At 43.1% G+C, this 16263-nt stretch overlaps 1 protein-coding gene across 1 annotated transcript in view; it reads right to left on the bottom strand.

Annotated features, from left to right (window-relative positions):
- Positions 1–15711, bottom strand: part of SMARCAL1 (SWI/SNF related, matrix associated, actin dependent regulator of chromatin, subfamily a like 1) — a 33274-nt gene extending 17563 nt beyond the window's left edge. The window contains exons 1-9 of the mRNA XM_035331986.1: positions 15613–15711; positions 13884–14841; positions 13145–13195; positions 11148–11408; positions 10939–10989; positions 7227–7410; positions 6029–6179; positions 3797–3955; positions 1958–2023 (exon numbers count right to left, since the gene is read on the bottom strand). Of these exons, the coding sequence (XP_035187877.1) occupies positions 1958–2023; positions 3797–3955; positions 6029–6179; positions 7227–7410; positions 10939–10989; positions 11148–11408; positions 13145–13195; positions 13884–14754 (1794 nt within the window). The 5' untranslated portion in view covers positions 14755–14841; positions 15613–15711. The remainder of the gene's footprint in view (positions 1–1957; positions 2024–3796; positions 3956–6028; positions 6180–7226; positions 7411–10938; positions 10990–11147; positions 11409–13144; positions 13196–13883; positions 14842–15612) is intronic.
- Positions 15712–16263: the final 552 nt, after the last annotated feature.

Below are 16263 nucleotides of genomic sequence, written 5' to 3'. Positions count from 1 at the left end.
CAAGGCATGAGCTGACTCCTCAGGTTCTTGTTACAGCACTGGTATGGCTTTGCACTGAGCCCTTAAGGTAGGGACTGATGTACAAGGTGCACTGTGCCTATCAAGGGCTTGCTTATGGATACAGCTTTTTGGGTCTCTTCTAAGAGACTCACTACTGCTCCTTTTAAATGTAAGAAAAGCAAGAGCAAGAATATTATCCTTAGTTCTCAAACTTCTAGCAACAATGAACTGCAGCAACTTTATCAATTCCTCTTATCCAACAACTTTGAAGTATTGTGTATGATACTGAAAATAATCCCGTTTTTACCCTATTGACTATTTACTATACAGACAGCAGGATAACTTTTAAATCCAGTATTCAGGTCATGAAGGCTTGTCATAACTCGGTTGTTCTTTCAAAGAAACGTTGCTGTCATGTGCTGTGCCAGTAGCGAGTACAGCACCACTCACTGGTAGTTGAGGACAAAGCTGCCGAACGGACTAGTTTTAGAACAAAACACACGTTGGAAAGCAAGGAGGGCAGATGAGTGGTTATTACAGCAAATACTCACTCCAGAAGTTGTTGTGAGCAAACAGGAAAATGCGATTTACGTGAACACCTAGCAAGAAGTGCTCTCTAAAGGTTCTGGTCCCTTCTTACTGTATGCTGTTCATGGGTGAGAAAGTGCATGATGAGAACATAAAACTCGTAACGCTTTCAGAGGGGTGAAATTCAGCTTCAAGAGCACCAGCTCTCAACACCACAAGACCAGTGATGTGATAGCATAAAACTGTACATTCTTAGTAAGTTCATACAGACAATTAGCCTCCATTTAACAGGTACCATATTTCATATCTTACAGCCTGCAATTAATTTTGACAAGCCGATCCTTGCAAAGCTACAAGTAGGAAAGCATGAGAAAACTTTCTGAGCATTCTACAACAAGGTAAAAATTGTTATTTTTCCATCATTTTCAGACATAAAACTTAACTACTGTACTTAAAACTGCTCGTAAAATTGGACCTCCTACTTACCTTCCAAACATTAAAAGCCTCAAGTGACAAAGAAAGCTAAGAGAAGACAAGAATCAGGTCTATAGAGAGAATGATGAAGTTACAGAAGTGCAACTACCTGTGGCCTGCCATTAAAAATCTTGCATATAAAAGTTGCTATGAAGCCATCATAGATCAAACCTTCTCTTTATACACACTTACGGATAGCTGTTAAAAAAGAACTGCATTTATCTTGTTCTAACGTACAGACTCTGCAGTGCCTAGAAATTACTGGTAACTTTAATCTCCTAGAGGCTACCAGGGACAATTTGATTCTTTGATTCAACAACAACAGGCAGATATTAAAATTTACATTTCTCCTGCTATCACATACTTCAATATTCCTTCCCTTCTGTGGGCCACTTGTCTTGCTAACCTCCCATTCTGCTGTTTCCTGCTGGTGTAATGCAAAGAACTAGTAGGAGTGCTCTTATATGCCAGCCACACAAATACATTGGAAGCTTGTAGTAACACAGCAGAGGTCAAAACTAAAGCCAAGGACAGGACCTAGGTAAGATCATTTTGATATACAGCAGCAATTTGAGTGCCAAGTAGTAAGTGATTATGATTTTTACACCAAACAAGCTGCATTGATAGGGCTATATTCTTTCTACTCTCTACTAATATATTCAGTAAGTTTTGGCATTCCCTATTTCCCCATCACCATAAAACATATCAGCATCAGTACCACACTTAGATCAAGGGAGTTTCTGAAGTTCTTTCATTAGGTTTTACCATCTAACATTTGTATTCAAATTAGTGGCCAAGATAGAGACAAATTGTGCTCTTGAATCAACAGTTATTTGGACTTCCACTGGTACAACAGCAGAACTCAGCTGCTGGCTCCTAAACCTGGTATAAAGAGCAGCACGTGTTTTGGGAGCCTGGCCTTAACTGCTGGATGTTTGGCACACAGCATACGTACCTTGAGTAGAGGCATGGCAGCTCGACATCGTGCAGTTTTTACGTTCTTTAGGTAATGAGATTCATCCTGAAACAAAACAGGCATTGAAATGAAGACAGCTCTGATCCACAGGCCAACTGCAGGATAAAGAACAAATTCCCAATATTCTCAGCTATCTAAAATATTAGAAGCTTACCCTCCCAGAGGAAATTTCAAGCACTGGGATAGTCACATTGAATTCTAAACATGAAGACAGCATGTGGAGTAGCAGGCTTCCCATATTCAAACCCCCAGTTGCACGCAAATGGAATGGAAATCAAACCTTAAAGCCATGAATCTCAAATGAACACAGGCAAGTGACCAGAGGCGGATGGAAAGGGGAGGAGAAAGAGGAACATCATCTCCACCACTGATGCTCATTTGCCCCTGTGTGTCCTTTAAATGCAGCAAACATGGGAGGCCTACACAGTGATACTTCCCTAACTGAAGGGTTAATGAAAACAACAAGGAAAAAAGAAATCTAATTAGGATCCAACTGCTCTGCTGATAGGGCTCACCAGGTGGATAATAGCCTCCTACTTGAGACATCACCCCCAAACAGGCTTCATTTCTTCTGCTATAGCAAAGGAGAACTCGGACACAAAATCTAATCGGCACCCTCCAAGGTACATTCTCATCTTTCCACGTCTGGATGAGCAAGCAACCATGCGTGTAAAGACAATACAACTGCTTAGCCTCCCAGGCACAGTCTTCTCCCTCCTGATTAACAAATAAGCTACATTATTGGCCCCAGTCAGCACAAAAATATCGGAAGGAAAAGCAGGGAAGCTCGGCACTCAGTAGAACTCCTATAATCTGTAAAAACTTATACAGTGTCCATATCTGAACACTTAAACACACAGAATATTTGCTAGCTCAGGGCTGGTGAAAGGTTCCAATGTAGCAGCCCAAAAGCCTGAATCCCTTTACTGAAAACAGCAGCCCACGTAAGATAACAATCTGCATTTCTGCCCTGGGGTAGAAATGGGGGGGAAAAAGGAAAAAAAACAATTCCCTCATGAGCAGTTTGGTCTCCAACCCAGTCTCTCTCTTCCCCACCCCCACCCCCCCCTCCCCACTCCCCAATCAACTCCCATATTCCCATCTGATGCTGAGAAACAAAAGGTCTGTTATGTTCCAAGGGTTACAATTTTGGGGACAGGTGCATCTGTTAACTGAAAGCTAGCCTGAGAACACGAAACACAGGAAGCTTTGTAGACACTTTTGGTCTTTATTGATCCAAGCTGGATTTGAAACACTACGTGTTTTGAATTTTTACTAACTGAAATCTAGAAAAATGCCTTTTACCATGGCTCCTAAAAAGGTGAAAAAATTGATTTCAAACTAATTTACAAAAGCAAAGATACTTATGACTGAAGAAAGTTTAACGCACACTTTCCGTGGAACCCAAACAACGGGAGTTTTTTTTGATGCTTTACCTACATAGGTGGTGTTGAGAGGTTATCTGGCTTACTTGATAAACACTGAAATCAACCCGAAGTCCATTTCCCTTAAAAAGATACAACTCCAAGACTATGACATGGATACAACACACCTTGCTCTCCAGCAAGGGACACACCCAACCACAATGGAACCAAAGATGCACCTTAACCATTAAAACAGAAAATACAGCCTCAGGAATCAAGAAAGTTTCATAAAATCCTACTGCTTTTGCTCATGAAGAGAGCTGTGATCACAGCCACAATTACAAGACAGTTTCAATCCTAAAAAAGCTCTGCCTCACACTTCTCTGCTGTACCACACAAAGGATACACGACTTGCAACGTGTAATTAACTTCAAAATTCCGGTGTACTACTTACAATAATAACTACTTGGAAAGTGCTCTTGAGTTGTTTGTCCATCTTGCTAAGGAGATCAAAGCTGATAATGTTAATCAAGCTTCCTGTGAGGCTGTCTTTGCCAGTCACAATGACGTTCGTGCTACCTGGACTCAAGGATGGAAGCCACCTGTGAAATGCCTGGAGGAGAAGACAGTAATTTAATTCTGGTGCTCACATTCCCTGTCAGGATCACCAAACCCATCACAAATTATAACATGAATGCTCAGAACAAGGACTCACCCCACCCACCATCGGACACAAGCTGAGGGAACAGAAAGGGTCAGTAGCATTCCCATGGCAGCACTGCTGGTAATGGGAAGATCAAGAATAGCACCTGGGCTGTAAGCTTATCCGTTCAGCAACTACATGTTGTAGTCAGGCGAGTCAAATACCAACAGCATGCGAGAAACTAACAATTGGCTATCATGCACCACCTATAAGCACCACAAAATATGCCGCCACATGGGCAAGGTTAGATTCCAACCAAAAAATGTGTGGCTGATGCTACACAAAATTGAGCCAAAGGGTGAAGCAGTGGGAAGGCATCTAGAAGCTCCTACTGTACTGTTCTCTCCTTTTGTAAAGGTCATTTGTCTCATTCACACCATAAGTGATGCTATACTTGATGCTGAACTTTGCCCATAAGAAGTACTTTGAAATTCCCTGAACAGAAGATCTTAATCTTAATTTAAAAAACTTTTTAAAATTATGCTGAACTTCAAGTGCATGCTTGCAGCACTTCTCACCTAAAAGTAACTTGCACCTTCTTGCTAGCTTCCTGTTGAACCTTAAAATACTAAGATACTCAATGGCATGAGCCCAGATAATCTAAAAATAAATCCTGCAGCTCTGAGATGAAGACAATCTCTGGCAATTCTGCTCCAGAGACTCAACAAGAGCTTCCACGTTAAACATATCTGTGCAGAAGTGAACTGAGAAGGTTACAGACCAAAACAAACTTCACCTTCTTCCACCTTTTGCAATGCATTTTCCTTGGACTCAGGTATTTCACATACTCAAAGCAACACAGACAATTTTGAAGCAAACATCCTAACAAATATCCCCCACAGTGGCCTCCTGAGAAGTCAGGAGGGCATAGGCAGAGGAAATCAAGCACTCAAGATGAAAACCCTCATACTGCTTAAATCTCCTAGAGCAGGATGTAGGAGTTTAGCTGCAGGTACCAAGTACTTCAAGAACCCAGGCCCCAGGATGCCTGAAGTGTCTCCAACAGGAGCCCCATATCCAGGTTAAGTGTTCAATCACAAGGCCACGGGCCTCTGAAGCAAGTCCTTTTCTTTCCCATCTGAAACAAAATGAGCATTACTCCCTTGTTCAGCTTTTTTTCTTGCGACCCAGCGTTTTGTTGCACTACTGCATGTGAAAACACAAGCAGAGATGCTCTAACAACCAGATTACAGAACAACATGAACAGAAAAAATGCAAGTAAATCACTACCAATATATTTCTCATCAATGAAGCATCACAGGGTGGGGTAAACTCCCACCCTCTCTGACTCAGATATAGAATTACCAACCTAAAACATCTGGCTTACATTTTTCTCCCACAATGAACATCTCACTAGCCTACGGCAACCAAAGAGACGCAGTCATGACAGTGATTTCTTTCAACAAATCACATATCTCAACCACATGAGCTTTGCTGAGCTTCTGTTTAACAGTGATAAAGGGCTCAGAGGACTTAGCATCATACAGTGGACATGCTGAAAGACATATTATGACGCACATTTAATAATGATGATAATGGGACCTCTTGAAAAGAAGGAAGAATAACAAGAAGCTCAGCATCTAAGTCCTGCTATAAAAGAATTGAATACAGTAGACAGGTGCTTCAGTGCAACTATTGTCTTTGGCACTAATTAGTAAAATGCCTCCTTGGAGCTGGCTGACTTGCAGGAACAAAGTTAACAAAGGCTCACAGGACATACTTTTTATAAATCTCCATCTTTTCAATAGATCAGCTGGACTGCAAAAAGGAAATCAGCCAGTAAAAGGAAGTAGGCTTATATCATATGGTCAGTGCCACTGCCAAGCAATTTCCCCCATCTTAAGTTTCTAAAGAAGTACAGATTTTACTTTCTTACCCTTAAAATACATCATCTCAAAACTTTAACTTGTACAGACTGCAGCACAGAATAACCACCGCACGTGCCCTCTACTGGCCATCTACGTAATGTTAAACTCACAGTACCTCTGCCCACGTAAACCTCACAGAAGAGGGAGTCACCACCAGCAAGGGCCATTCCTTTCGGTAATAGGCAGCGACGCAGATCGCCTGGATAGTCTTGCCCAAGCCCATGTCATCCGCAAGAAGTAAACGGCCATTTCTGGAAATTGCAAAACTGGGGGAAATAAGAGTCAAGAAATGGGTTACCGTCTCTCCTGGCGTCCAAGATGAGCACAATTCAACAACTGTCTAAATCAGATGAGAAGCACTTTCTAGAAGAACTGAGAAAAAAGAGAAAAAAATCCTTCTGCAGATTGTGGATGACACTACAGTGAGGATCAACTGCAGTAAATATCTTTAGCCTGCTGCACGGTACCCAATAAACTGCAGATGTTTTGTAGGTTAAGCGTACAACGTGAATTGCCTGGAAGTAACCTGGGTTCTTCAGTAAACCTGGATCTTCTCCATTAGCTTTAACATAATTAAGCAGCTCACAAAATTCTTCTCCCAAAGCTTGGATGGGTCAGCCCAGACCTTAGAGACATTGATTTCATGCAAGAAGTAAATGCAAGACCTTACAATTATTTAAAGCACACTTTCCATGCTATTATTCACGTTCTGTCTGGGCTAAGAAAATATTAACACCAATGCCATTTAAATAGCAGTAAATACAGACTTTCCAGGGTTGCATCTTGAATTCAGCTACTAATGGCTGTATATGGCACAGACAGGGACATTTAAAATGTTCCTTCTAGATACAGTTAGTCATTCCAAGCCTTTCATGACCAGAGTCCCATTTCTGGCACTTTCCATGTACATTAGTATTTGGAGGGAAAAAAAGTCACTTGGATAAAAAAATGACCTTACAAAAAAAATCATATGACAATCAGGCACATACTGAATCGTGGGAGAGAGATCAGAGATGTACCATTTGAACAGTTCTGTAAGACTAGCAAAATGATATTTCTGTCCTGACTCACGATGAAGAATTCTAGCTAGAAACGAATAGATGTGTCATTCAAACAAACAACAACACAAAAAAAAAAAATCAAACAAAACAAACCACACCAACCAATCAAGAGCCTAGAGTGCCAGAGTATAACCACCCAAGACTCTGGAGAAATGCAGAACCCTCTGTGGAAGAGAATGTGGCCTGGGCACCAATATAAAGCATACAATTCCAGGCAAGGACCAGCTCTAACAGCATGCAAAAAGGACCTACTTCACACCTTCCCGCTGAAAGGGCATGAGGCTTGTCACAATTTTAGAGTCCACTACTGAAAGGTCAGCATCGGGAAAGTCTGTCGGCTGTGACGCGGAGCTCTGTATTTGAGCAGCGAAGGTCTGTACTACTGCCTCGGGAAGGGGCTCCATTTGTACAGATGCAAGGCTCTGGAACATTTTCACTGCAAAGAACAGAGCAGTTTATTATCAGACAAGGTGACATACACATGACTTACATTATTGACACGAGAGCGCATCCCTTGACCTCATCTACAACATTATTTCCTACCCTGAAACAGCTCAAGAAAGCACTGCATCATGCACAGGTGTTGGCCTAGCCTCTTCCCTGAAGTCTATTTCAGCACCACATGATGAATCACATCCCCTCCCCTTGTATTTAGACTTGATTATAAAAAACTGAAAGTCTGATGCCATCATTCAGAGATGATTGCTACTAATACAGCTGGAGCTGGATTATTCACAATGAGGGCAGTTTAGGGCACATTTTACTCAGGAATAAAAGTATGGATTGGAACAAAAGAGCTCTTGAAGCCTAGAAAGCAAGAGCACCTTGATCCTGACCTTGGGATTCTGCATTAAGTTTCTCTGAGGTCTCTGCCACCCCTGAGTACACGATCAGGAGTGACCTGAGACACTTGAAAAAAGGTCATATGAATCCTCAGCTTTGAAAACTCTTCTCCTCTTACCCAAATTCACACAGGTTCAGCTCTGACTAAAATGCACAACACCCCGCTTTCAGCATATTTGGATAAGAAAATGGGCAGTGCCTCAAGACTCAGAGACCCTACCCTTGTACCACACTGTCTGTCGCACTCATCCAGCCATCCTTCAGGGGCCAGCAACAACTCCCTGCTCAGCTGGCGTGCTCCGTTCACCAGCACAGTAGTAGTTTGCAGGCCAGAACCAGCCCACAGGCAGCTACCTGAATCCCTCAACACTACTCACATCTGACTCACGAGGCCCCTTTCACAGCCTCCCTATCCCATCCCAAAAGGAGAGAAGTATGTCTTTTTAATCCAGCTACGAGTTTCTATGAAAATAAATACCAGTTTCAAGCATGCAGTGAGTGGGGACCAGGAAACCAGGCTCAGTAATCAATCTTCGGCCTCTGACTGAGGAACAAAAGACACCTCTACGCTAGGAGCACAAGTGCATGTGCACGGATCCTTTCCTGTGAGGAGCCACTTGTATCTAGTGGCCTGTATAGGAAGTCAGGAAGACATAAAAACAACCCTGTTTGCAAAAATGACCAGTGCACGCTGAAATAAGAACTGACTACACCAGCAGTAAACGCACCTCCAGAACCCAGTCAGGTATTCTCATTTCAGTTATCTCCAAGAGCAAAGCAGCATTATGGACCCCTGCCACATGAAGGGGGAAAGCAATTCAAAGGAATATACATATGAAAAGATTTCCATTTGTGGTTGGGCAATGGCCAAACTTTCTAAACTCTCCAGTTTAATTTATACTTCTTCAATAGCAGGAACTCTCTCCGCCCGAAGTAGAGCACAAGCTTGTTATTACACTCACAGACTGAGCTATGTGTTAGCATAATTGCTACAATTTGCTCACTGATAATTCTGTTGCTATTGTTCTGTACATGAGCTGGGAGAGTGATTAAGATATATCTGCCACCAGCATGATTCATCCAACAGACACTTTTTACTGAAGTGACCTTTATATAAAGATGACTGAGCAACTAGGCAAAGAGACATTAACCTCTACAAACAGTTCCAAACTAACAGATATCACTGCTGGAAATGGCAACCAGCCTTTTAAAAACCTTTTTTTTTTTTTTTCCCCTGACGTAGGTAAATGAACAGGCACAAAGCTAATGCTGTTCCTCAGAAAGGCACATGCTACAGGAAGCCTCAAATGCCCTCACAAACTGCACCTTGCAAGAACATCTCTGGAGGTTTTTGGTTCAGGTTTTGGTGGCAGTGGTTTGGTTTGGTTTTCTTTAAGTCTGTGGTATTCTGGATCCTTCACACAATGTGTAAAACTGCCAGTGTAGCAAAGAGAGTGACAGACTGGGAGATGAGGGAGATGATGCATTTGTTCTCACTACCTAGCTCTTGCTACAGGTTCAAGCCCTTTGCACATACAAACGATCTTTTAGCAAGCTGTGTGAGATCATCAACTCTCACTGCAATCCAGGTCTATCAACATCCCAGTCCTGGAGTTTCACAGCCTCCAACAAGGCACACACAACGGTTTTCATGATTTGCCATTCCCGCAAGGCCTCACCGTGTAGCTTTCAGCCCTACAACCATTATTAACATTCCTAAGGCATGCCTCATAGACACAGACATAGTCATCAAGCATGCTTCAGTATCCCATGGAAGCATGAGCCTGCACTGGAAGAAAAACTACTTGGAGCAACAGCGTTCCAGCTCTGAAATGCTCAGTCCTACACAACACGCTTTCTAAGGATGAATGCAGAGCACCTTGCTTATTATCTTTCTGAAGCTTACCCCAATTCCACAGCCACATACCCTCCCATAAGTACCAAGGCAAACACAGCAGGCCAACTGGAATGATAAATAATAATTATAATACTTAGGACTTGCATAATGCTATTCATCTCAAAGCACTCTATAAACTTCACTAAACAAAAAACAAAACAAAAAAAAACACTAAGAAGCAGATGTGCTAGGAACATGCTGCTTAGAGTGAATTATTCTGCAAAGTGGCATCCATTAGAAAAACAACAACAAAAACCACAACAGAGTTCTACATTTCAGTTCAGCCAGTCACAGTTCCACCAGCACAGCATGGACGCACCAAGGCAGGAGTCTGTCTACTGGTCAACTTCTGCCAAGAAATGAATGCTGTAGCAACACCACGTTCTTTGATTCCACTTGAGAATAAATGATGTTCTTCAAAATATTTTTTTTTGTAAGCTTTCTTTTAAGTATCTATCAACTAACATTGAAGCATTCTAGTGGGATATCCTGCATCAAGACAACTATTTCGAGCAGATCTGCACACTTCTGCAAGAGAAACAAGCAGCTCTTCTTGTTTGGCCAACAGTAAATACAGCTATGGGAGAAAGCTGAATTCTAACCTGCCTTGTACATCAACTGGAAACCTAACATTGTGTGACATCTACAAAAACATTATTATTAACGGTAAAATGTATGCTGAACAAAACCAGCTAGAGTCAACACCCAGATTGTGCCCACACATGAACTGTTGTTACAGAAATCATCAGCTGACTTGAAAACCTAGTGCTCTGACCTGAAAGACAAAATTTGCTGAGAGTGAAACAAAATAGTATGACACTGTACATACTACTCGAATATTGTAGCTAACTAAGTGGAAGAACTGGAAGTAAAACAGCCTGGTAAGTTTTGCTCTGTGCTCTTTTCTGAGCAAGGGGTGGCTGTGCCAGTTTACAAATTGGTATGTGCACAAGAGGGAGCAAAATATCATGGGTAGGCTGGCGCTGAGGATTACAGGAGCACACCTAAAAAGAGTCTGTAAGACAGAATTTCTGTGAGGACAAGAAAGCCTAGCAGCCACCATGCCTATCCATTCAAATATGGCAGGAGAAGAGAGGAATCTATTCTCCTGCAGATCCTTAGAGTTCAAGCAGAGCTGTTGTATGTAATAAGCAGGAAGATTTTTCTGATAGCTAATATAGACACAAAAAAGCCTAGCCAGAAAGAAAAAAAGCTGCAACTCACTCAGTTTGGGATAGTCCTCGAGCAAGAAATTCCACTTTCTGGTCTTTGCATCTGCAATAGTTATAACGAACACTGTCACAACTCTTAAAATAGACTGAAATCTCTGTCCATAAGAACATGGCTATCCATCCATGTCTCTTCATTTCAGAATTAAATTCACAGCACTCCAAAAGCAGCCCAAACAACATCAAAATAATAACAAGACTCACCATAATTTCTAGAATTCATCTGTTTGAACACTCCAATAACTTCTGCAGAATACCCAACATCAACCTCAAACCGCAAGCGAGAGATCAGCACACACTTCCCTTTGACAAGGGCTGAGGGTTTCTTCCAGTTCTTGCACATCTTCAAGAGGGACATCACATCAACTCCACCGTCACTGAAACGAGAGCCTGATGCCAAGCCAACCACATTTTCTCCTTCCAGTGGTGCCAGAATCACTGAAGAAAGTTGATTTGCCGCTTCCACTAGGAAGAAAAACTGTCAGATTAACATGGAAAGTACAAAGGACATGGATAAACTACATGCACGGTATGCTTTGGAAAAGGATGACAAGTGGATGACAAGCAAGCCAGATACCTTCACATTGAAAGGGAATAATGATTCCTTGCTATAACTTGCAGGGACATAGAATAGGGAGAGTGGTGGCACAAAGAGTGCAGCAGGGGCAGGGGGAGCATGTGAGAATAGGGGAACTTAGGCCCGTCCAGTATTGTCACTGTGTTAGGCTTCTGCTATCAGCAGTTCCAAAATGTGGCTTACTAGGCCAGTGCAGGCAACCTGCAGAACCACATTGAGCAGTAAATTGCACACAACACAGTATTTTCCACTTAAAAAGCTGAAGGCACTGGGAGGCAGGGGGGAGGGGGAGGTTATGGCAATTAATACATATGTGCCTGGAAAGGCTGGAAGGTGCTTCTGCAAACAGCAAAGGAAAAAGATCTAAACACATCTGCCCCGTGTGTCACGTGGACTTCTGATATGCAGTCTCATCTAGGAGGAATGCCCTATACTCGTAATACTCTAGGAAAGAATCTAGTCCAAAACCTCAAATCTCCTCTGTTACAATTTAAGTCCATCACCCTTTATACTAACACATCTTGCAGCTAGACTTGTACTTCCCCCAACCACCTGGGCTCCTCTTACTGGTTACTAGCAACCACCGCTGTCATGATGCCAGGGCATGGGGAGAGAAGGGACATACCATTTTACAGCTGTTAGTCAAAGACCACGGCTAACAACACTAACTAATGGCACATTTTTTCCCTCTGTCTCTCTGCCAATCTATTCCCATATGTTGTCTTTATTATTATAGCTGAACTATGATGGTTTAAGGAAAAAAAAGCATGACATGACATGATTTCAAAAAAAAAAAAAAATGTTCTCTTCATTTGCAAGCTCCTTGGTGCAGAGACTCTGCTCTCATCTGTACTTGACAAACTTCAAGTAAACCAGCAGCACTTAAATAATGAATGTGTGGCAACCCACATGGGAAGCTAAAATACCAGCACTCATCTGTGGGTTTTTCAAAGTGCTCAACACAGACCCAATTCTGTTCCCACTGAAATCAATAGTGATTTATCACTGGTTTCAACACAATATGCTTTTGAAAAGCTTACCTGAACTGTTTGCCTCTGTCATCTCTCAATCTTTCCAGAACAAAATGACAGTAGAGAAAAAGATAAAACCATCCTTGCTATTTCAAAAAAAAGGCAACTTCATTTTCAGCCTGGCTCAGAGCTTTAGAGAACTGTATTTTTTTCTTTTCTGACACCCCAAAATTAACAGGGGAAAAAAAGTAAAAAAGATCTATTAAAAAGAAATTGCCTGAACAGACCTAGAAATCAAGCATTAGCCAGAGGAACATGCTCAGGTCTCCATACAGACTCATACGAAGTATCCACACAGCAGATATTTTCCTTATGATACGGCTTGTTGACTCCTAAGCAATTCAGCAAGTGCAGAAGTTAAGTCTATGCTTGGCATTTGTATTACCTCAAAAATCAAGTTATTTCTAATATACTACGCCATGTCAGGAAAATGTTATGAGCTAAAAGTCTAAAAGACAGGCATTGTGTTTGAGTAGCACTGTTTCTTTTATTACTCCAGACAATAACAAAGCTAAATAACAATTATGGAAAGGTTGCAGGGGGGATGTTAAGACTTAGATCTTTTTTTATCATTCAACAGTCCATTTACTTACTGAAACTGATGTAATCTTCCAGGCTGAAATTCCATTTTTTCATAGTAGGATCTAAAATAGGGCAGAATATGAGTCATTTAGGGTAGAATAAAGCAGTGCTATAAAATGTTCATGCCAGGCAAGACAGAATTCATTCTACTCATGCAAACTTCTTGATACACATCTGAAAAACAGCATGCACAGGCTTACAGCTACCTGACACCAAAAAAAAGCCATAGGGCACATCAATACTAAAGCAAGAAGCATGCATCAATCATTCACAGGCAGCAGCAACATAGGTGGGGAAACACAAGTAGAATGTAACAAATAAAGGCAGGGAGAAAAGATCAGAAGCAAGCTGAAAAGGTGGAAACTCCACTACTCTCAATAACCCAGTTAACAGAGCCAGCCCATCAACTCTGAACTACAGCTGAAGTGACCCATTTTCCCATACTAATTCATGGATAACTTCTCTTCCTTCATTCCCAGAAGGCTCTGACCAGCAGCTGGCACTAAACTTATTAGAGCACTGTTCATAAAGCAAAAATTCAGATTTCCTGGCTAAATCCAAGCTCAAGATATTTACAGCCAGAACTGCTTTCCAATTTCAGCTGCCTTTACTTTTGCAATCCACCATTAATACCACGTATTCCATCCCAACAGCAGCTGCACTAAGAGCACAGAGCTACTATGATTCCAGCAGATGCTGAAAATTTGATCCAACATAAAACAGAGATAAAAGCAAACAATCAATTCTTACCATAGCTTTTGCTTGGTATTTTCTTAAATACAGCAATGAGTTCAGCATTATACCCTATTTCAACCAGGAAACGATCTTCCCCATATTTCACACATTTTCCTTTCGTAACATTATTTGCTTTCTTGCGAGAGGCAGCTTCAAAAGTAGAGCCTGCACCAGCAGAGCTGGGCAGCTTCTGCACCTTACCACTGGCCTGAAAGGCACCACCTCCCCCCTGGCTTTCTGTTGGTCTGCTTCTGTTTATCAGTGTTTCTGAATCACTCGGGGTGGCGCTGCTCGGTGCTGAAACATATTTTATGGCAGATTTGCTCCAACTTTGTAAATCTTTAATACCATCAGGGTGCCCGTTATCAATTAATTTAGGATGAGATGGTTCTGCAGTGTTTTTGGAAGCTGGGTAGCATGTGGGCTGCTGGAATGTACCAAGATTAATTAAAGCTTGTTGTCCGTGTTTCTGACCATCAGCATCTGAGTTTTGTTGATGGGAATAACTCAGAGAATTTGGGATCGTTGTAGGGAACTGCTTAATGCCACTTGCTTGCTTCGAGTCCTCTGAACAATTCTTTTGTTGCTCTCCACGTGAACCAGCCATCTGTTGGTTTGCAGAGTAATGATTATAATTTTTCTGAAGATAGCTCTTCTGCTCCACAGGACTGTTTGGATTCTGTTGGTCTTTGCTAATGAATCTGACATGATTGTTTTCTTGCTTCAACTTTCCCCAATTGCCTGGACTCTGTTCTTTTACCTGAGGTCCTGTAACTCCCACCTGTCCACCTCTCTGTGCTGCTAGCCTCTCTGCTCTCCTAGCCAAAGCCTTCTGGCGGTTCTCTTCGATTCTTTTCTTTTGGTCTTCCGTAAGGCCTGATGACATCTTCGACAATTCAAACAAACCTGAATCAAAACTGCATCAGTATTTAATCACAGAGGCACCTGCTTCTTTACAGGAGTGGAGGCCAGGCTACATAAGAAAACAGCAAAGAGAAACAGGAAGCTTCAACTCCATCCCCAACAAAATTCTTATTGTACTGACAGCTCAGTATTATTTGTGGTCAGATATTACAGCAACTGCTCCTACACAAAAATGTTGTTCTAACGCAAAGCTGTCAGACCAATGCTGAACCAGTATCAGTGAGCAAAACAAGAAAACCTCCATTTCCTAACAGCTCTGAGCACCCTCTTCAGCAAGCCCTAGCAGTTACCAGTCCCAATGAAACTGCCAAAGCCAGCCCTGTGAAGGCAAATGTGGGTAAAGTAGGCCTCTGTGAGGTCTTATGCAGGAAGCATTTTATATCTCTGGTACTTAAGAACAACGCTGGGACTACACCCCACCTTTCCTGATCACCTTCCAGTTCTTGGGCATCTCACGGTGCAGACACAAACCGAACTGCAGGGAAGCAGTTCCTGCCTTGAGAAAAGCCCACCCACACAGCTCAAGGGCTTTCTGCTGGCTGCACCAGGCTCCCACCACACGTCCCCTCACGCCCTGAGCCTTGCCCACCTCCCGCAGCGCCCGGAGCTTGGCCTTCTTCACCCTCTGGACAAAATCTGGCTCACTCCTTGCCCCCACTCTGCAAGCTGCAGGACGCCCCGACCCCCTCGAGGCTCAGCTGCCGCCCCACAGGGAGCCACCCCCGCGGAACTCCTCCATCCCGCAGCGGCCCCGCACCGCCCCGCTGCCTCCCCGCACCCGCAGGCCGCGGCCCTGCCCTCCCAGTGCCCGCACACCCACCGGCGGGCAGAGGCCGGCCACGGCGCCAAAGGGCGCGCAGCCACGCGGACTACAATTCCCAGGAGCCCCCAGGCCGCCGCCCAGCGGCATCGGACAGCCGGGGGCGTGCGGCGCGCCGGGAACTGAAATACGGCGCGAGCCGCTGGGCACGCTGGGAAATGGAGTCTTCCCAGCGCGGCGCCATTTTAGGGACGCTGGGGGGGGGGGGGGGGGGGGGGGGGGGGGGTTGTTGTTGGAGTAGGGGCTGAAGGTAGCGCCAGTCACGCTGTTTGCTCCTGCCCTCTGCTCATATGCGGGGTGTGGGGTCCCTGCTGCTAGCTACGGGCTGGGGCTTTGCCCCCCAGGTAGCACTCAGCAGGGCTCTCTTACCGGCTGCCTCTTGGGCCTGGTGCACTGAGGCACACATCTGTTAAACGGCTGCAGAATTACAAATAGGAGTAATGCATGGGAAACAGTGATGCTACCCTCATAATAATGTAATTAGTCATATTTGCATTAAAGTTCTGAATAAAAGTGTTTCCCTGGGTTTTTATTATACATGGGGTGAAGCCATCCCTCCTGGACAGCTGTAATCCTTTCATGCATAGCCAGAGTGGCATTGGGGGAAAAAAAAAAAAAAAAAAAAAAAAAAAAAAAAAAAAAAAAAAAAAA

Source organism: Oxyura jamaicensis, chromosome 7 (genome assembly GCF_011077185.1).
Source record: "Oxyura jamaicensis isolate SHBP4307 breed ruddy duck chromosome 7, BPBGC_Ojam_1.0, whole genome shotgun sequence".
Classification (NCBI taxonomy): Eukaryota; Metazoa; Chordata; class Aves; order Anseriformes; family Anatidae; genus Oxyura; species Oxyura jamaicensis.
The sequence above is the reverse complement of the archived record's forward strand: the minus strand, read 5'-3'. Positions and strand labels throughout refer to the sequence as shown.